This window comes from Euprymna scolopes, chromosome 18 (assembly GCF_053919585.1).
Source record: "Euprymna scolopes isolate OS-2025 chromosome 18, ASM5391958v1, whole genome shotgun sequence".
Classification (NCBI taxonomy): Eukaryota; Metazoa; Mollusca; class Cephalopoda; order Sepiida; family Sepiolidae; genus Euprymna; species Euprymna scolopes.
Genome location: NC_136499.1, coordinates 116,778,161 through 116,799,113, shown reverse-complemented (window position 1 = coordinate 116,799,113; position 20,953 = coordinate 116,778,161). Strand labels below are relative to the sequence as shown.

Here is a 20,953-nt window from a genome sequence, read left to right as displayed (position 1 = left end):
TTTGACTTACTTTCAATTTCATCAAATACTTTTGTATGCAAAATCCGATCCCGCATTTTGCTAATTCCTACCCTCTGATGAGAAGGAAAGTATTTCTTCGAAACTCCGCGGATTAAGGACTATCCAGTTATCAAGTGTTTCCTTTTCAGATTAAATATGTTTTTAACTCATTTCGAAGTGTTTTTTTAACATGTTTTATTAACTATTTACTCTTATATATATATATATATATATATATTCTGCAGCTTTAAGCATGCCACAAGAGACTATTTTTTTTATATCTCTGAACTGAAACGTAGGAGTTATTATCCTCTTTGCTTTTGAGTTTCAACTACAACTGAAAAATATTTCCAAATTAGCAAATTTTTAAATAAACTGTAACAAATCAATATTATCTTACAAAAATAACAAATAAAAATTGGCTAGTTAGAATCAAATACAAGTTTGATATGTCAGCTTAAATGCTATTTAGGACCAACTTTCAAAATATGTCAAGATAATTTTATACGTTGTATGCTTATATGCACAATATATATATATATATATATATTGTGCAAGAGAGTGGATTGCAGTAAAATTTCAGCTTAATTTACAATTTATAAAAAAAAAAAAATCAGTGTCGACCAAAAAACATTTCATATTTGCATTTTAGTCATGGGATTCTAAATGAAATATTGCCAAAAGTTGATTAAAAAACTAAAACTAAAACGCACACTTGCTGTCGAGAAGGTTAATATCAGGTGGTTAATTGAGAATATCACATCGATTTTTAGATGCACATGGGTAAATAAAATATGTAATAATAAGTAAATTTAGTTCGTTAGGGTAGGGAAGCGGTAGGGGTAGGTAGAGTAGCAAGTCAGTAGATTATATATATATATATATATATATATATATATATATATATGTATATGTGTGTATATAGTGACTTACAACTAATTCAGCCTCCTAGGGTGCATGGGTAGAGGCAAACACATGCATTCATGCGTTGATTTCCGATATGTCATAAATATGCACAAAAAATAAAATAAAAAACGATAAATATGTTAATTTATGACTGGAAAACGCACACTGAAAGTCCAAACAAAATAAAAATTAAATAAATAAAAACATGGAAAATATCAAACCTATTGTGTGCAATGGGCAAACCAAAACCAACAGTATCCAACCTGGAGACATGTCAGTCATACAATTTATAGATATAAAGAACCTGCGAAAGAAACACCATTTATGGGATGGCCTCTGTGGAGCTGTGCCTGTCTGATAACATCATGAAACATGAACTAAGAACTTTTATAAGGCTCACATTATATAGGGTTCTTAAAGGAGTTCTCAGATTAGGTTTTTATACCTAATCTATCTATATATCTATAAAAGTGAACTGCCTGTGTGTGTGTGTGTGTCTGTGTACATTTCCCTACGCAATAACTGTCAATTTTCAGTCTACAGACTTGAAATTTGATATACAGGGTACTGAGATTTGGGAAAATCTTTAATTCGTTTCCGGACAGAAATTTGGTTGTTAAAGGGTCAAAGTTCAAGGATTTGACCTTTGAGAACTCTACCAAACTCCTCCGACAATTCTCAGTCTAAACATTTGTAATTTTAGATATAGGTTCCTTGGACATGGATCTAACTTAATAACTTGATTTGAGCCCAAAACAACAAATGTTAAGGCATCATAATAGGGGTCAAATTTTAAAAAAATTGACCGCCTTTTTTTTTTTTTTTTTGCTCACCATACCCCTCCAAATACCCGGGCAATGCCGGGCTGAAATGCTAGTTTTAAATAAAAACATAGAAAATATCGAACCCATTCTATGTAATCATCATAACAAAACCAACTTAGCATCCACCCACAGGGACAGACAGCATAATTATACAATTTATAGATATAGATAAGCTGCTGACGGACAAAGTCATACAAGTCCTAAAGAAACATGCTATTCATGGGATGATCACTGGACTTGTACCCAACTCATAATTAGGGCTATGACAACAGCATATTCTTTTTATTGTTTTGACTCTCGAGTATATATCCGACACAGTTAATTAACCGAGAACCACATCACTCTATATAAAACATATAAGATATCAATGGATACACACTCGAGAGTCAAAACAATGAAAAGAATATGCTGTTGTCCTAGTCTGACTCATAATATCCCACAGGCATAAACTAACAGATATTGTTTTTAAAGGTTCACATTATATAGGGTCCTTAAAGGGGTTTTTGTACCCAGTTTAAAGTAGGGAGAAACAAATGAAAAGTTTTCTCTCATGTAATCGGTTTTTTTTTCGGGGGAGGGGTGATGGGGGCATCCTACTATTTCAGTCACTCCAACTAAGAGATCTTTTTTAAAATTCTAACCGTTCGTTTGAGTGCAATTGTTCATATTTCTCTTGCACTTAGTTCACCGAGTATATTCAATAGGTAATTTTTTAATTTTTTTTTTTTTTTTTTCATAAGTTCGATCGCTCCTTCAGTGACTGGAATGATAGAAATTTTCCCAAGATTCTAATTTCTTTTTATGTCATACATTTTTCATCATCTCCTCCCTTTCAGCTCTGTTAAGGCGAGCATCATTAGAGACACTTACTTCAACCAGGGTTGCTACTTTCTCCCTCTTGTCACAGATCACTATCTTGAAGGATTTCAACTTGATCACTTTTCTCGTAACACCTTCAAATTATTTTTTAAATCCAATTATTAATTTAACTCGGTTACGATAGTAGTAAGGAAAGACTTTGGGAATTATGGTTGGGAAAGGTAGCTGAAACAAAATGGATCAAGCAAAACAAAGTTGTTTTTTCTTCTTCTTCTCTGGCAAACAAACACAGCATTATTTTATAACACAAAAAATCATAAATGTTTTAAAAAACAAAAAAAAAAAATGTAAACGGGTTGAAATTAAAAAAAAAATGAATTAAAAAAATGAGACAAAAAAGATTAATATAAAAAGAAAAAACAAAGTCACTTTTTTTGTAATGTGGGGATGGACCAAGGATGTAAAACAGGAAGTGGAAGAGGTGAAAATAAAAACATTATTATTGGCTGACGTACCTGAAATGGAAGTCCCAGATATATTATTGATTTTTTTTTTTGCTTTTTTGTTTTCATACTTCTTGCTAGGCATTACTCACGCAGACAAAATAACTTAACGTAAACATTTTCAGATTTTTTCTCTTTTTAATGATTTTTTAATGTTAAGAATTTCATCTCATTTTGAAGTAAATTTGAAAAAAAAAAATATTGAAAATGGAAGTTGTTATTGAGTTGGAAACAAGAGTACAAAACAAAACATTAAGTTTACTCTCCTTTCCTTATTTTGTCTTTTAGTCTTCAAAAGGAAAAGAGAATTTGTTTTCTGAGTTGGAATTTAACCATCTAACTTTTCTCATTGGGTTGTTTTTGTACCTTGAAGTAATGAAGTAAATGGCTTCAATAAAAAATATTTTTTAATTTTTTTTTTAAAACTCCATACATCAAGTGGATTCAATTAAGTAGAATTTTACTAATAAAATTGAATTTCTTACTTATATTTTTGAGTATACGTTATAATAATGCCATTATTTACATTAAAGCCAGCACATTAAAGATTATCTCCCTTTTTCTAATATGATAAGACCATGCCGTCTTGTCTTTCAAACCTTGTAGACTGAATAGTAATATGTTTTTATGAAAATTCTACAACATTTTTATTTATTTGATTAAAATTCTACAACATTTTTATTTATTTGATTAAAATTCTACAACATTTTTATTTATTTGATTAAAATTCTACAACATTTTTATTTATTTGATTAAAATTCTACAACATTTTTATTTATTTGATTAAAATTCTACAACATTTTTATTTATTTGATTAAAATTCTACAACATTTTTATTTATTTGATTAAAACTCTACAACATTTTTATTTATTTGATTAAAACTCTACAACATTTTTATTTATTTGATTAAAACTCTACAACATTTTTATTTATTTGATTAAAACTCTACAACATTTTTATTGATTTGATTAAAATTCTACAACATTTTTATTTATCTCCCTTGTGAATGTACGTTTTTTTTATTTAACAATGATTTTATTTTAATTAAGAACTATTTTGGGAATATTATGTATTGGATACGTTTTTTCTTTATGATGTTTGAAATTTTGTTATTTTGATTTCAATAATTTCATTTGTTATTTTGATTTCAATAATTTTATTTTTATACTTTCATAAACATATTTGTTATATAAATTTAAATAAAAAAAAATATTTTTAAAATTAAAAAGAAACATCTTGATAATTTCATAAACACATTTCTTTAAAAATTTCAAATAAAATAAAAATTTTATTTTTTGATTTTCTTATTAAAAAAGTGAGAACAAAGACTAATTGTGTTATTTTTATTTATATAATTTTGTTAATTTTTATTGTATACTTTTCAATAATGTCATTATTGATCATTTTACGGTTTGAACGTTTTTTTTTAAGCTTTTATAGCATTGACCAAAAAGTAATTTCTCCCTTAAAATAAAGTTTAATGACTAAATATTATAGATATTTTATTCTTTACCTAAACCTTTGACAAGAGTATTTTTTTGTTTTCGACTGCACAACTACCTTTAAAATTGAACCAAACTTTTAAATCTCAGGTGACGATTAGTAAATTTTGGAAATACGAAATCAACCCAAAAGAATTAAAATGACAAAAAGGCAGACATTTTAAGCACAAAATACAAACAAACAATGAGAGATTCCTGAGCAACTCTAAAAATCGTAGTCTTTTTGAAAACAATCTCAGAGGAGATAAATAATGCAGGTAAAGTTTTATTAATTACCTCCCTTGAATATTTCAATCCGTTTCGCTTTTGTTTGTACTTACCATCATTTTAAAAAGACGTTGCACACTTTAAAAGCTACGAATTAGAAAGTGTTTGTGCATATTTTTGCCTTAACCGTTAATTTCTATTTTAGTCACATTAATTATTTTGAGTGAAATGGGTTTGGCGTGGAAAATAAAATAGAGAAAACATTAAATTATTGGAAGTTTCTTTATACAAGTTAAAACACACTGAATGAAAACTCGGCCAGAAAAAAATAATTTGCCACCTTTTTTAGAAATCCATTCTTAACATGGGAAGAGGAGGGAGCTTTTTAACTGCTCTCTACTTTCATCTAACAATTTAATAAACAAGATACTGTTAATAATAAATTTAACTTGAAAATCCTATCCAAAAACTATATTCAAAAACAAAAATAAAGAAATGACATTATTGAAAGTAGATATACAATAAAAATTAACAAAATTATACAATTCGAGAAAAGGGCTAGGGTTTATTAAATCAAATTTGCGTTATAGTTCGTTTTTTAGCTAGTCTCATTTTGGGCTAATTTATAAAGTTGCCACCTTTCCTGGCACGTTACCACTATGTGGCACTCCTGTACTTGTTTCACAATTACTTCCCATGAAATAGGCTGCAATGAACGTAATAGCACTTGTATCACTTCAACGAAAATACCCCTTCCAACAAACCTGACTAGCAGCAAAAGCTCACTCCTTTTCAGTGAGGAAATCCCTAGATGCTGAAATATTTTCAACCGATAGCTTTTTTCATAATGATGCAGATTATGGACGACTGTGCTAGTTTTTGGATAGGATTTTCAAGTTAAATTTATTTTTAACAGTATCTTGCTTATTAAATTGTTAGATGAAAGTAGAGAGCAGTTAAAAAGCTCCCTCCTCTCCCCATGTTAAGAATGGATTTCTAAAAAATGCTATTTCAGCATGATCTGTATTCTGAATAAATACTGCTTTTTTTCCATACCAACATCCAAAAATTTAAATGTAATGTCAATATTTCCGTATCTTGGTTGCTCCTTATCAATCTGGACACTATCACAGTAGCTTTTATGCTTCAGTGACAATATCTCTTGTTTACGATGAAATCTAGAGAAGAACCTTTAAATAAAATTTTAACATCTCCCCACCCAGGTTGCCTTTATAAATTTGGTCCCTATCGCAATAACCTCTTATGCTCACGTTTGTTTAGGGTGAGAAAAAAAGAAATGAAAAATACTTTTTATATTTTGATTATTTTCTTTTGAAGTATGATCTATCTCCAATTGTTTTCTGTAGGACAATGATTTCTAGTGCTACTCGTGAATCTCGGCGGACGGTTGGAGATGGAGGTGGATGGGGAGGAGTGCAAATAAATAAAAGAAATTAGTTTTCACCTTCTGCTTCAGTTCGCTGGTTCTGGATTCAAATAGATGTTCGAGTTTCTGCGTGTCGATCTTGATGGGCGCCAGCTTATTCCAGATGGTTTCGCCTTTCATGACCGGGTGGGGCATGGAGTTCTGTAATGGTTTCCAGTGAAGCTTCAGTGTCTTTTTGTTTTTCTTGATAGGGGAGGGGGCCTGGGGTGGAGGCATACCCATGCCAGGTGGTGGAGGAGGTGGAGGCATACCACCTCCCATCATGGGCGGAGGAGGAGGAGGTGGCATACCTGGAGGAGGTGGAGGAGGTGGTGGCATGCCTCCAGGTGGGGGAGGCGGAGGTATACCTCCAGGTGGAGGAGGAGGTGGTGGAGGCGCCCCAGCAGGCATTGGCGGGGCTGCAAAAATGTCAACGTCCTCATCAGGCTTCAGATCTGAGAAGTCCATATTCTTGATCCGAAGCGGTCGGCAGAGACGCTTATGGATCTTTTCCCACTCGATGTCACCCTCTGTCTTTTTCGGCTCCGGCTTTGGGATATCCGGAAGCTGGGGCTTCTGCGGTGCCAGTGAGGGTGTCGGTGTTGGTGGTGCGACCACCTTTTGGGTCGAATCGTCTGTCTTCTTTTCAGCTAATACTGTTTTGTCAAGTTGTGGGGCAGCCGGCACGGAGGTGATCGTAGCAATCTCTGGTTTTGGCTGGAACCGCTGTCGGATGCTGTTGATAGCTTTCTCTTCCAGGAGATCGGCCTGTTCCTGCTCCTTGCGTTGCTGGATGAGTTCCTGCTGCTTTTGGAGGTAAATCCGTTGCTGCTGCTGCAACTGCTGCTGTTGTTGCTGCTGCTGCTGTATCAACTTCTGCTGCTGCTGTATTTGCTGCTGTTGCAACTGCGTCTTCTCTTGTTGTTGTTGCAACTTCAGTAGATCCTGCTGTTCTTGCAGTTGCTGTTGCAGCTGCTGCTGTTGTTGCTGCTTCTGCGTACCTCGGAAGCCAACCGCACGAGTCTTATTTGAGGCTGGTTCAGTTGGAGGTATAAGCTCGGCCTTTGCCTGAATGTTCAGATTATTCCTCCACGTCTCGTCATCCATTATGTCATCTTTGCCACCGAATGGGTCGTAAAATCCGGCTCCCATTTTGGACTCTCGCCACTTTTCAATTGGAGAACGATTTTCTTTCTTGTCTTGTTCCACAAGATTTTCAACTAAAACGATTAGAAGAAAAATGATAATTAGCATTGGTTTAGTTGAAGAAAGAAAAAAAATATGCAAAGAATGAAGAAAAAAAGGGAATGAAGAAAAAAAGGGAATGAAGAAAAAAAGGGAATGAAGAAAAAAAGGGAATGAAAAAAAAAAGGGAATGAAAAAAAAAAGGGAATGAAAAAAAAAAGAGAATGAAAAAAAAAGAGAATGAAAAAAAAGAATGAAAAAAAAGAGAATGAAAAAAAAAGAGAATGAAAAAAAAAGAGAATGAAAAAAAGGGAATGAAAAAAAAGGGAATGAAAAAAAAGGGAATGAAAAAAAAGGGAATGTAAAAAGGGGAATGTAAAAAGGGGAATGTAAAAAGGGGAATGAAAAAAAGGGAATGAAAAAAAGGGAATGAAAAAAGGGAATGAAAAAAAGGGAATGAAAAAAAAGGGAATGAAAAAAAAGGGAATGAAAAAAAAGGGAATGAAAAAAAAGGGAATGAAAAAAAAGGGAATGAAAAAAAGGGAATGAAAAAAAGGGAATGAAAAAAAGGGAATGAAAAAAAGGGAATGAAAAAAAGGGAATGAAAAAAAGGGAATGAAAAAAAGGGAATGAAAAAAAGTGAATGAAAAAAAAGTGAATGAAAAAAAAGTGAATGAAAAAAAAGGGAATGAAAAAAAGAGAATGAAAAAAAGAGAATGAAAAAAAGAGAATGAAAAAAAGAGAATGAAAAAAGAGAATGAAAAAAGAGAATGAAAAAAGAGAATGAAAAAAGAGAATGAAAAAAGAGAATGAAAAAAAGAGAATGAAAAAAAGAGAATGAAAAAAAGAGAATGAAAAAAAGGGAATGAAAAAAAAGAGAATGAAAAAAAAGAGAATGAAAAAAAAAGAGAATGAAAAAAAGGAGAATGAAAAAAAGATCGGTGAAAAAGTAATACTGGTTTTATTAAAAAAAAAATGCCAAATTACAAACCCATTCATTATAATTTGTAAAAAAAAAAAAAAAAAAAAAATCATTGGAAAATTGTACATTTCTATTGAAAATTATCAACAAATTAAAAACAAAAATAGTTAAACATATAAACCGATAAAAAAATGCAAATAAAAAAAAATCATCAACATTGGTAATACTCAACAGATTAAAAAACATTACAAACAAGGAAAAATAAATATGAAAAAAGAAAATTCTTTAGGAAAAGAAAAAGACCAATATTTTTTAGTTTTGAGTTACTAAAATGAAAACTAAAAACCAAAATATGCGCACAGACATAAGTGGTTTGCTTTATTAATAAAAGTGGTTTCCTATGAGATTATATATACGAAAAAAAATACGCTTGTTCAATTATATTTCACCTTTTATTTAGACCAATCCTTTAAATTAAGTGAAACTAACCTTCACTCCTCCATACCCTCTAACCACTTTAACATGCCTGGTTATCTCCCACTCTACCGTAAGGACTCGGACAGACATATGCATGGACTTGGAGTCTATATTCGAAACACCCTCCCCCTAACTAGAGAAATAAAACTAGAATCAGAGGGCCAGGCCTTTATGTGCTTCAGACTAAATATGCAACACAATATTAGCTACTTATATTTTCTCTACCGCTCTCCCTCAAACCAAGACTGTACCCTAATAAACAAAGTCTCAGACAGCATAGATATAGCACTCTCCCTCGATACTAGCGCACAAATACATGTATTTGGTGACTTCAATGTCCACCACAGTAACTGGCTAGGATTCTCAAATCACACAGACGTAGCTGGTAGCGCCACATATAGCTTCTCTATATCTCATTCCCTATCTCAGATGGTTACATTTCCGACACGTTTCCCAGACCAGCACGATCAACATGCCTCACTTCTAGATCTCTTTCTGACAACAGTTCCCAATGACTGTACAACAAATGCCCATAGCCCACTCGGGAATGCTGATCACGCTGTGATAATGGTAGAAATCAGCCTAAATTCTCGCCCTAAAACTGAAGACCCACTACTCAAAACAACGAGGTATTACAAAAAGGCTGATTGGGAAGCCATCAGGGAGCTCATCAGAGATGCCCCATGGCAAAATATCTTTACTCTTCCAGCGGAACAGTGTGCAAATGAGACAACTGAATGGTTCAAAACTGCTATTGAAGCACATGTTCCCGCACGGAAATACTATAGCAAGCCCCACTCCCCCCAATGGTTTACTTCTGCTTGTGCAGCTGCCATTTGTCAAAGGCAGCATGCGTTCCGCAGATTCAACCGACATAAGTCCAGCTCAAATAAACAGAAGTTTATAGAAGCTAGAAATAATTGTAAGAGAGTGATAGACACAGCTAAGTCAGATTACTCTGAAACCACCAGAAAGCGCATCGAAGCACAGAAATTAGGAACCCGGGATTTTTGGAAAATCTACAACAGCGTAGTTAATAATGGACAGTCAATTATTCCCCCACTAACAAACAATCATGAGGTTGCTTGCACGGCAACTGACAAGGCTAATCTGCTTGCCAGTCGGTTTGCCTCAAACTCCACACTGAACTCGGTACACCACTCACTCCCTGATTTTCCTCTGCGAACAGACGCCACACTTGACGACTTGAAAATCACCCCTTCTCAGGTACATGCTATTATAAAAAACCTAGACACCTCTAAAGCATGTGGACCAGATCTCATCCCGGCTGTGCTATTAAAAAAATGCTCTGCCGAGGTTGCTCCAGTTCTGTCCAAACTTTACAATAAATGCCTTAACGAATCTTGTTTTCCCGACTGCTGGAAAACCGCCTCTGTGGTACCAGTCTTCAAGAATTCTGGTGAAAGAACTGACCCACTAAATTATCGCCCCATTAGCCTCCTCCCGCTTTTCGCCAAAATATTTGAGTCCTTAGTTAATAAAGCCCTAGTCCAGCACCTAACAGCTGCTAAACTCTTGACTGACAAACAATATGGATTCAGGCAAGCCCGTTCAACAGCAGATATCTTAACTGTAGTTTCTGAACGTATATACCGTTCATTGGATAAAACAGGGGAGGGTAGAGCGGTGGCCCTTGATATATCTAAGGCTTTTGACAGGGTATGGCACGATGGTCTTCTAAGGAAAATTAGATCATATGGAATCGCTGGAAGAATTCATAACGTAATTAAATCCTTCTTAAGTAATAGAAAAATCAAAGTTGTCCTCGACGGACGTACATCCAAACAATATGACATAAATGCGGGAATGCCTCAGGGGTCTATCCTTGGACCTCTATTGTTCCTGATATTCATAAACGACCTCCCTGATAATATTGTTTCGGAGATGGGTATATTTGCCGATGACACCACTCTCTATAACAGATATGAGGGGAAAACAAATGAACACATATCCAAGAAAATGGCAGAAACACTAGAGGATGACCTCCAATCCGTAGTGGAATGGGGACAAAAATGGTTGGTCTCATTCAATGCTGCTAAGACTAAGCTTGTTTCCTTCAATAACTACAAGAAACCTTCTCTACCACCAATAGCAATGGCCAAAAACACATTGCCTGAAAGTACTTCTTTTAAACTCCTCGGCCTAACGTTTACAGGGAATATGAACTGGAATAGATACATTGAGAGCATTGCCAAGGCTGCTGCTAGGAAGGTTGGCTCCCTCTACCGTGCTAGAAAACTACTTACGCCTGCCAGTATCCTATACCTCTATAAGGCAACCATTCGCCCATGTATGGAGTACTGTTGTCACATCTGGGCTGGTGCATCTGCTGCTTGTCTCTCGCTCCTGGACAGGGTTCAAAAAAGAGTCGCAAACCTGATAGGTCCTGAACTGTCATCTGGGCTTCAACCTCTGTCCCATCGACGAGATGTTGCATCCCTCTGCCTGTTCTACAAATACTTTAATGGTGAATGCTCTGACGAACTGCAAACACTTGTACCTCCCCGACGTAACTACCCCCGACAAACCCGACAAGCTACTAAGTCTCATCCCTTTACAGTGGAGATCCCTAGGTGCAAGAAAGCCTTTTACTCCAATAGTTTCTTCCCCAGAACTGCGGGTCTTTGGAACTCCCTTCCGGGATTCTGCTTTCCCAACTGCAATGATATGCAGAAGTTCAAGTGTAATGTTAACAAACATCTTTCTACTCTTCTCCCTTCATAATGACCCCGCTAATTAATTCCCTAATAGTAGCCCCCTGCTTCAAAGTGGCACTGTGCCTTGTTTGGGGTGAAAATTGAATAAAAAAAAAAAAAAAAAAAAAAAAAAAAAAATTATGAAGCTCGATGTTAAACATAATTACAGAGCACATACAAATAAATGACAAAAAGTCTATATTCCAAATTTCAAGATGTCGTTTATTTCTTTTACCATGTTAAAATGTTAACAATCTTGACAGCACCTGTTACGTATTGTAGAATCCTTTATGTAATTAATATGACTTTTTTTTAAATCTATTCAGCCCTGACTCATCAGAAGAATATAAACTCATCAACTTTAATAGAATATGGGCCTGATTACAAAATCCAAAATGATTGCATGAAGGTTTCAGGTGCTGTCAAGAATTGAACATTTTAACATGCTGAAAGAAATATACAGTAAGATGGACACCATCTTGAAATTTGGAAATTAGATTTTTTTTGTTGTTTATTTGTATATGCTTAGTTACATTAAGCTTTGTAATTTAAAAGGATTGGTATGAATAAAAGGTGAAATATAACTGAATAAACATTTTTCCTATATATATATATATATATATATATATATATTGTTTCTTATCGTTGAACACTTTCAGTTGAATTAAGTCGGTTAATTTAGCTCCTATGCATAGATCATCGTATAACGATTAGATCACTGTCTGACTGACGTAAAGAACATTTAAAATTAAAATGTTTAAACTCAACGTTATTTCACGCGGTTAATGGTAGTCGAATGGATACGGTCTTCGCTAATCGAGCTAGAGATGGCTCGTGTTGCCGAGTTCGAATCTTGCGACTGGTGTTAATCGTGACACCCTGCACTGAAGATTCCCGAAAGGATAAAACACTAGTGTCTGTAGGTATTTAATTATTATAGTAAAAAAATAATTATATATATATAAAATAAAAATTACAATTAAATTTACCAAAATGATCAAAGATGGTAAAATTAAAGTATAATATAAATATTAAAGAATTAATATTTATAAAGTTATCTCAGCCAGATGTAAAAGCTCGATAAAACCAAATAGGAGATAGAGCTTATAATACGAGCAAACAGTTAATAAAACATGTTAAAAAACACTTTGAAAAAGAGTTAAAAACATATTTAATCTGAAAAGGAAACACTTATCAAGTGTTTCCTTTTTTTTTAACTCTTTTTCAAAGTGTTTTTTAACATGTTTTATTAACTGTTTGCTCGTATTATATATAAGAGAGAGAGAGAGAATAATTATTATCGAATTTATTTAATAATTACAAAAATGATTTTGTGCTTCAATATCGAGTTAAGATCATTTCATATCAATTAAGGTTGATAAATAACCGAGCCCCAGCATGCGAATTTCTGTTTCAATCAAATATATTGGTCTTTTACTCTTTCGATCTTAATAAAAGAAGGATGGTCTGAAAGTCGTGTTACTTCTATGACGTCAAATTGACAAAAAAGTAATAACCCTTAAGAAATTTTTAATTAATTTTTTCGAATTAACTTAAAAGAAAAAAAAAAGAAAAGTAAATATAAAGAGTAGAAAAGAGAGAAATACAAGTAAAGAAAAAGAAAATGAAAAGAAAAACGTAGAAAAAAGGGAAAAAGAAAGAAAAAGAAAAAAAAGAAAAAGTAAAAGAAAAAGTGAAAATAGGCAAAGAAAAAGAAAAAAGAAAAAGAAAATAAAGAAAAAGAAAGAAAATAGAGAAAAAGAAAATAGAGAAAAAGAAAAAAGTAAAGAAAAAAGAAAAGAAAAAAGTAAAGAAAAAGAAAAGTAAAGAAAAAAGAAAAACGAAATAAAAGAAAAAAGAAAAACGAAATAAAAGAAAAAAGAAAAACGAAATAAAAGAAAAAAGAAAAACGAAATAAAAAAGAAAAAAGAAAAGAAAAAGTAAAAAGAAAAACAAAATAAAGAAGAACATGTAATGGATTCAATTTAAGTTTCATTTTCACATATTGAGAAGTTCTGTATGAACGACATTGTTATGCTGGCAAAAACTAATGCGACGATATTAAAAAATAAAGAAAAGGATAAGACCTTTTCTTTTCCTTTTTAATTAAAAATGGAAATGAAAGAAAATAACAGAAAAAGCAAATAAAAAAAAAGTATATTAAAAAAATTTTTTTCAACAAATGTTCCAAAAAAAATAAGTTGCTTTTTTTAAAGACAACAACATGGAAATAACTATGAACGAAAATCAAATGTTTCTTTTATGAAAAGTATTTTAGCATTTTTTTTTTTTAGCAAGAAATGTTTCAATAAAATAAGTTCTTTTGCAATCCCAAAAATATCTTTTTTTTTTTCATGGAGAAATCTATGATTGAAAACATTTTTTTGTTTCAGTACTACAATATAAGTAATTTTTTTTGTTTCTATAAATAAAAACATTGTCCGCTGACAGTTGATTGTGTACTCCTTTTTGAGGCTGTGTTTCCGGCAGCTTACTGCAAGCTTCCAAAAGACGCCGACTCGATCTTCTGTCAGGTGTTTCATATTGCTGCATTAGTTGTTCCACTATTGGTTCTAACTTTTTGATAGGAGTAACGAGAGTTTCAAACCATCCTGTACATCAGATTTATAACGTGAACAAAAGATTAATGATCATTGAAACGGCTCTTTATAAATTATAGCTTAAAAATGTATACAAAAATTTTTCCTTTGTAGTCAATAAAAATCATACGAATTATCAAATAAAATGACAAAAAAATTTAAAGGATTTAAAGAAGATGTTCTTCCTCTGGAAAAAAGAGTTTTGGTTCAATTTGATTGAGAGACATTTTATTTGCTAATAATTCATGCACAATCATTCTGTTTCAATGTGTGTGTGTGCGCGCGCACGCGAGGTGGTGCGCGGTGTGTGTGTGTTCGTGCGTGCTGCTCTCCATGCAGTGGTTGTGCTTGAAGAGAGACGTGTTTATCATGTTGCAAACGCAGGCATGAACTCGGTATGCATGACAGGGAAAGAGCTCAGAACTTGTCCTTTTGTTGTTTTTCAATAATTTGAATAACGTCTCGTGTGATAAAAAGAAAATAGCAAAGAAAACGAGAAAAGGGATAGAGATGGAAAAAAAAAAAAGAAAAGGAAAAAAATTTCCGATTTTTAAAATGAACGTTTAATATTTTGTATCATTTGGACTACTGTTCTCATCTCGGATGCTATTCTCACGGTTCGACCTTCTCTAGGTGCATCTTATCAAGCTTGATTTTGAATAGAATGTTTTATTTAACACATGATGGGATAGCTTGCTTTTTTCCCATCAGCCATGACTGCATAGAAGTAATTTGTAATTGTATTCTTAGTATCGCTTGAACTGAAGATCGAGCCTTCAAACTCAAGTAGATTATAATTTAGAACCGATTCAACCTGGGACTTTTATCCATTGCGCCACATATCCTTGCACAAGGAGAATAACATCCAGGATGAGAACAGTTGTTCATTCAAACAAACAAAATAATACAAGGAAAAAAAAAAAAAAAAAAAAAAAAAAAACAGAAAAAATAGAAAAAAAAACAAAAAAAAAACAAAGACTAAGCTTTTTATAAACTGAAGTTAAATATTAAAATAATTTTGTAAAAAGCGAATGCTATTTATCATTTACTTTCCATTTTCAATCGCCCCCCCCCCTTACTTCAATACTTTCCTATCTTTTCCTTTAATAGACGTTAACCTGAGATGCAAAATAGTCTCGGGTTTTATTAACATAGATAGCAGAATTACAGAATATGGATATTAACTCAAAAGAGTCAGATTGATGAAACGGACATAAATTCCGTATATGGTATAATGAATGGAATAAGTGTATTGTTGATATACAAAATGAAATACTGAAAATATGCACAGAAAATAACAAAAAATTTGAGGTTTTGTTTATAAAGCTCTATCTCCAAAGATATTGAGCATTTTATATGTGCAAAGGGCTGCTGCGTTAATTTGATTCAGTTGAAAATAAGTGAACAACTCTTTCTGAAAAGTGTGCTTTATCGTTATACGAATATGAGGGTCGTTCCAAAAGTACAGCCTCCTTTTTTTTTTTTTTTTTTTTTTTTTTAATTGAAACAGTTGAAGAGCTCCGAAGATGGGAATGGTACCATTAAAATGAGTGCCAGAATATATTTTTCTACATGTTTTTTTTACATAACCAGCATCATTTTCGATGCACTTGCTCAGGAATTCAAACGACGATTTCAGCTTCTGACGCATGTCTATGGCAGCGGATGTTTTCTTAGAGTCTCACACGTCAATATCTGCAACAGAGAGATGAAACACTCAGGTCATGAATGCATAAGTTTAGTCATCATAACAATGCTATTTGTAATCAGCTTTGATTCATTCGGACAGATTAAAAAATGTAAGAAAGGCATTACTTTTGGAACGCTCTTTATGTGTGTGTGTGTGTATATATATATATATATATATACACACACACAAATATATATAAGTGCGCATGTATGTGTATATGTGTGTATGTATGCATAGATACATAAGTTTATGTTTGCAAGGAAAAAATTCAGTGAATCCTTATGTTTCTAGAAAAGTGCTCAATGATAAATAGAGCTGTTTATTATTAGGTAAAAAGTTTTTATTTATACAAACATTATTCAGTAATACATTTGCAGACATGTTTCAGTTAAAACCATAGATAATCAGATTTTTCAGGCAAGCACCTTTATCTTAACCTTCATTAATTAAGAAAAAAAATATAATATATATCGGGTGTCAGAATGTGATGAAAAGAAATAAAATAAAGTGCTCGATCGCGAATGTGAGAGCTAAATACAAATATTTATTTAAAAACTATACATACATATTCCAAAAACGAACCAGTGGTTTCATTGTATTGAAACACTGTGGTTGACTAAAATCCGATACAAATCATCAGCGTTAGTTTTTCCTCCTTCCACATGACTCTGATGATTTATATCGAGTAGATAATACAGTGGATGTGTTATCGGCAGCTCCAGTAACTCTCGCTTCTCCTATTTTGTCCCCCAGTCTTCATTTCCAATGAGTGATGTTTCTGACAAAGGGTGAAGAAAAAGCTGCTTCCCAGGTCGGTAGCACTTTGTGAACAGTAGTCTGAGATGCCGGAAATTTTCTGTTTAAATCCTCAACATGTCCCGTCTTTTCTCTCTTACTTTCCCTCTCTGTACTGCTCTAACCAAGTATGCTGACCTGTTCCACAAATCCCAATACTATCTCATTGATTAGTGTACACACAATAATGCTTATCCCCGAGTGGCTCCTGGGCCTTGATAAGTGGTGACCCCCATGTAAAAAAAAAAAAATCTTAGTCAACTACAGAAGGTTGTTCCTATACAATGAAACCGCTGGTTCATCTTTGGAATATGTATGTATAGTTTTTAAATAGAATATTTGTCTATATATATATGTCTCGGAAGTAGAGTGAAAAGCACATCTTATTTTTCTTTTATTAATATAATTTTTTCCTTGTACACACTTTTTTGTGAATTATTCCATGGATTTCTGCGTTTGGATTATTATGGACCATCTTCTTCCAATTACGGGATTTCTTTGGATTTTACTTGTACAAATGGAAATTCTTTTAACTTTCTTGAAGTTTTACATTTGGATTTTACCGTCACTGGATTTTTTATCTTCCACCAGACTATCCATTAATGTGTAATCACCTTTTTCTTTACCATATTCCCTCTGCTTCACTTTTCTTGTTTTCAAGTAAGATCTTTGACTTATTTGTTGTTTCATCAAATACTTCTGTATGCAAAATCCGATCCTGCATTTTGCTAATTCCTACCCTCTGATAAGAAGGAGAGTATTTCTTCGAAACTCCGCGGATTAAGGACTATCCATTTATCTAGTGTTTCCTTTTCAGATTAAATATGTTTTTAACTCATTTCAAAGTGTTTTTTAACATATTTCATTAACTGTTTGCTCATATATATATATATATATATATATACATATATATATATGTATGTATGTACTATAACATAATTGTTTATATATTTTGCATGCATACAAGTATTCATACACGAACTATACAAAGAGAAATGTGCACGTACAGATAGAATCGTTGTGTGCGTAGGATATGTTACACAAATGTTATGTACATGCTTGGTGTGAAAAGAGTGCATATCATCATCATCAATAGTGTTGTAATCGATTCGAACTTTCTCATAAATACAGCTTAAAACATTACCTTAAAAAATTCATCATAATTTTGGCATGATACCATATGTCATATTTCAAAACATGAATTCATAAAACAGTTGCTCAGGTGCTCATCTGAACTCCAATCTCTGGTCCCCCCTCGCCAATCTTTCACGAAAAACACCCGTCTAGCTGAATCCACTGTGAAAAATTTCCCCCACTCTTTATCTGTGCCTAAATCAAAACGCGGATTCCATGAACAAAGCTTCTTTCTTAGAACTGCACGCCTGTGGAAATCTGTTCCGTCTGCCTGCTTCCCACCGGACTACAACTTGGATGTCTTCAAGTCCAATGTTAACAAATTCCTCATGAACCGCCCCCTTAAGTAAACACTTCATCAAATCTCCACACTAACGTAATGTTCTTGCAATAACCCTTATCCCTGAGTGGCTTCCGGGCCTTGATAAGTGGTGATCACTGTGTAAAAAAAAAAAAAAAAAAAAAAGTTGATAATCTCTATATCTACTACCACATAGAAGGAACTTAGGGTGAGTTTGTTTCCTATGGACTCCTAAACGGCTGGATCAATTTTTTTTTTTTTTTTTTTTTAAATTTCACACAATTTTATTTTATGTGCCTAGTGTCCTTAGATAGGTTTTGTATCAGAATGTTTTCGATGACAATCGATTATCGAAATAATCCGATGAAAGGAGGAACATGCGATTTTGACCAAAGTTAATGCCTTATACAGCCTAACATTACAAGTACATTCTGAGAAGTTTTATTACTGCACAAGCAGAAGGGTCCGGCATATAAAATCAACAGTAAATGCTTTGATAACGTAGGGGCAAATAAGAAATAGAATACTTCAATTAAACCATGATACTTGACTTTCTCATTTTAACTTTAATTCAAGCCATTATATAAAATAATTTCATAAAAATCAACAGTAGGTTCTCTACAGTGCAATGTAGATTACAATGTATTATGGACGAATTCACTGCAGGGAGGTATGTGAAGCTTTCTCCTAGTGCACCTCGGTGGGTTCCCAACTAGAGTAGGCAATGAATCAATTTGATTAAAAAATGGTCGCTTTTACCGATTTCGATGATAAAAATATTGGGAAGTGGGAGACATTTGTTGATCCTCGTTTGATCCTGGACAACGTCAGGTCTCTCTGCTAGTTATTATATAGATTTAATTGGCTTTTAAGCAGAATGCAAAGTTCTTTGACCCATGACAGACTAATTATAGTTCAGAAGGGCAAGGATAGGTACTTGTATTAAAAAATTAAAACAATTCCCACAATATTTCCAAAATGATTAAGTTTATGTGTCAGCAATGAAAGGAAGAGTCAAGATTAAGGTTTATTTATTTATTTATTTTTTTGGTTTTCTATGTTTTTTCAGAAACAGACTATGTTCTGTCATCTATCCCCCCCCACCCCGTCAATCCTTCCATTTCAACTACATTTTTATTCACTTTCAGAACGTTTTGTCAAGTGCCGACTTCCAAACACTCAACGGATATTTAAAAAAAAAAAAGAGAAAAAAAGAGAAAAAAAGAGAAAAAAAGAAAACCACTTATGATAAGAGAAAAAAAAATGGGTTTATTTATAGAAAATAAAAAGAAATTTAAGTTTAGCTTTTAACAGGGAATGGACCCTAACTGAAAAACGGAATACTATTTGAGCAATGCCACGCCGGAAGAAATGCAGTTGGAGATTGTGCAACTCTCACATCTCCCTTTCAGAGAGTATCCATTGTATCTAAAGAGAGAGAGAGGAAGCGAATATCTATCTCTCTCTCTCTATATATATATATATATATATATATATATATATATATATATATATATATATATATATATACATACATCAACTAAAACTGTGGCGGTTACTTGCTTCTTTATCATCTTGCTTTTTTGTCATTATGCACAGCCTACTGGAAAGAACTTGAATACCTATTAGACACTGTCCTCGAGTGTCTAAGGCCTCTCTGTAAAGGGGTTTGTCAGGACAACCTGGCATGAGGATACTTATCCCTTAAAGTAAACCCTGATCAAATATTCTAAATCACGTAGTATACGCTGCCCAAATAAGATCTCGGTTTCCTAACCTACACCGACTTTTACGAGGAATGGTGCATCTTAGCAACACTAAGTTGGATACTCCACCAGATTAGATGAATTCTTGTCCTGGAATCCAGGAGTACCAAGAGATGAAAACAAAAGATATACTACACCATATAAAAATGGTTAAGTGGGGAGAGAAAAATTATGTTCTCAATTTCTTTACTATTTCAGTGTTTGAGAGATAAAGAACTTTAATGGAACATTCGAATATTTATATATCTCATATAGAGTTCAAGTGTTAGACCCCAGGTAAGGGGTCCCTTGAGTTTTGAGAAATTCAACTCAATAAATAGAAAAAAAAGGTCTTATGTATAACACATAAAGAAACTGGAATCTTAGGAAGATCCCTATCATTCCACTAATTTTAGGAGCAACTGGACCCATAAAAAAGAATTAAAAAAAAAACTACCTGGCAAATATACCCGGTAAACCAAGTGCAAAAGAAATACAAACAATTGCACTTAAAAGGATGGTTAGAATCTTGAAAAAATCTCGATTGGAATGCCTGAGATAGCGGGTCAATGTGAGACATTCAGTAGGATGCCCCATCCCCAGCTAAAATAAAAAAAATAACAGAGTTGGAAAACCCTAGGCAAATCCTTTATAATGCTACAAAGGGATAAAGTCATTGGCTTCAACACAAAGACATCAAGAAGAGATCTTTTGTGATGTCATAAAATTATCCACCCATCCATAACCTTGAACCCCTGGAGGGGCATAGGCCATTTACAACTTTTGTAGATGTTTTTGTAGCGAGTTCTTTTTACAGGGTGAGGGTGCTGGCCCCACGCCCAATCTTCCCAGAAGGTACATACAGCACCTAGCCTTCCCAAATGGTCACCCATCTAGTACTGACCAGGCTCAACGTTGCTTAACTTCGGTGATCTGGACAGAACCGGTGTGTCAACATAATTGTGCCGTACATAAAAGTATACTATGTGGATAATAATTTAAATATTTGTAAATAATCATTTATAGCTCCCTTTACGGCTGGGTCCTTTAAGAGAAATAAAATAAGTCATCAAATCGCAACTAAAAATTGGAGTCGTTGTCCATGTGATATGCCAAACGCTGTAAGACGGCTTACTATGTGTTAGCTTGAAAAGACGGCTTATTTCTCTACTTCAGCATAGCTGGCCTCATTGGCTTTC

At 33.3% G+C, this 20,953-nt stretch overlaps 1 protein-coding gene across 26 annotated transcripts in view; it reads right to left on the bottom strand.

Annotated features, from left to right (window-relative positions):
- LOC145297783 (FH1/FH2 domain-containing protein 3-like) overlaps positions 1-20,953 on the bottom strand; it is a 760,653-nt gene that overhangs the window by 59,829 nt on the left and 679,871 nt on the right. For all 26 annotated transcript variants that reach the window (XM_080144059.1, XM_080144067.1, XM_080144064.1 and 23 more), the window contains one exon: positions 6,228-7,408. In XM_080144059.1, coding sequence (XP_080000185.1) covers positions 6,228-7,408 — 1,181 coding nt within the window. The remainder of the gene's footprint in view (positions 1-6,227; positions 7,409-20,953) is intronic.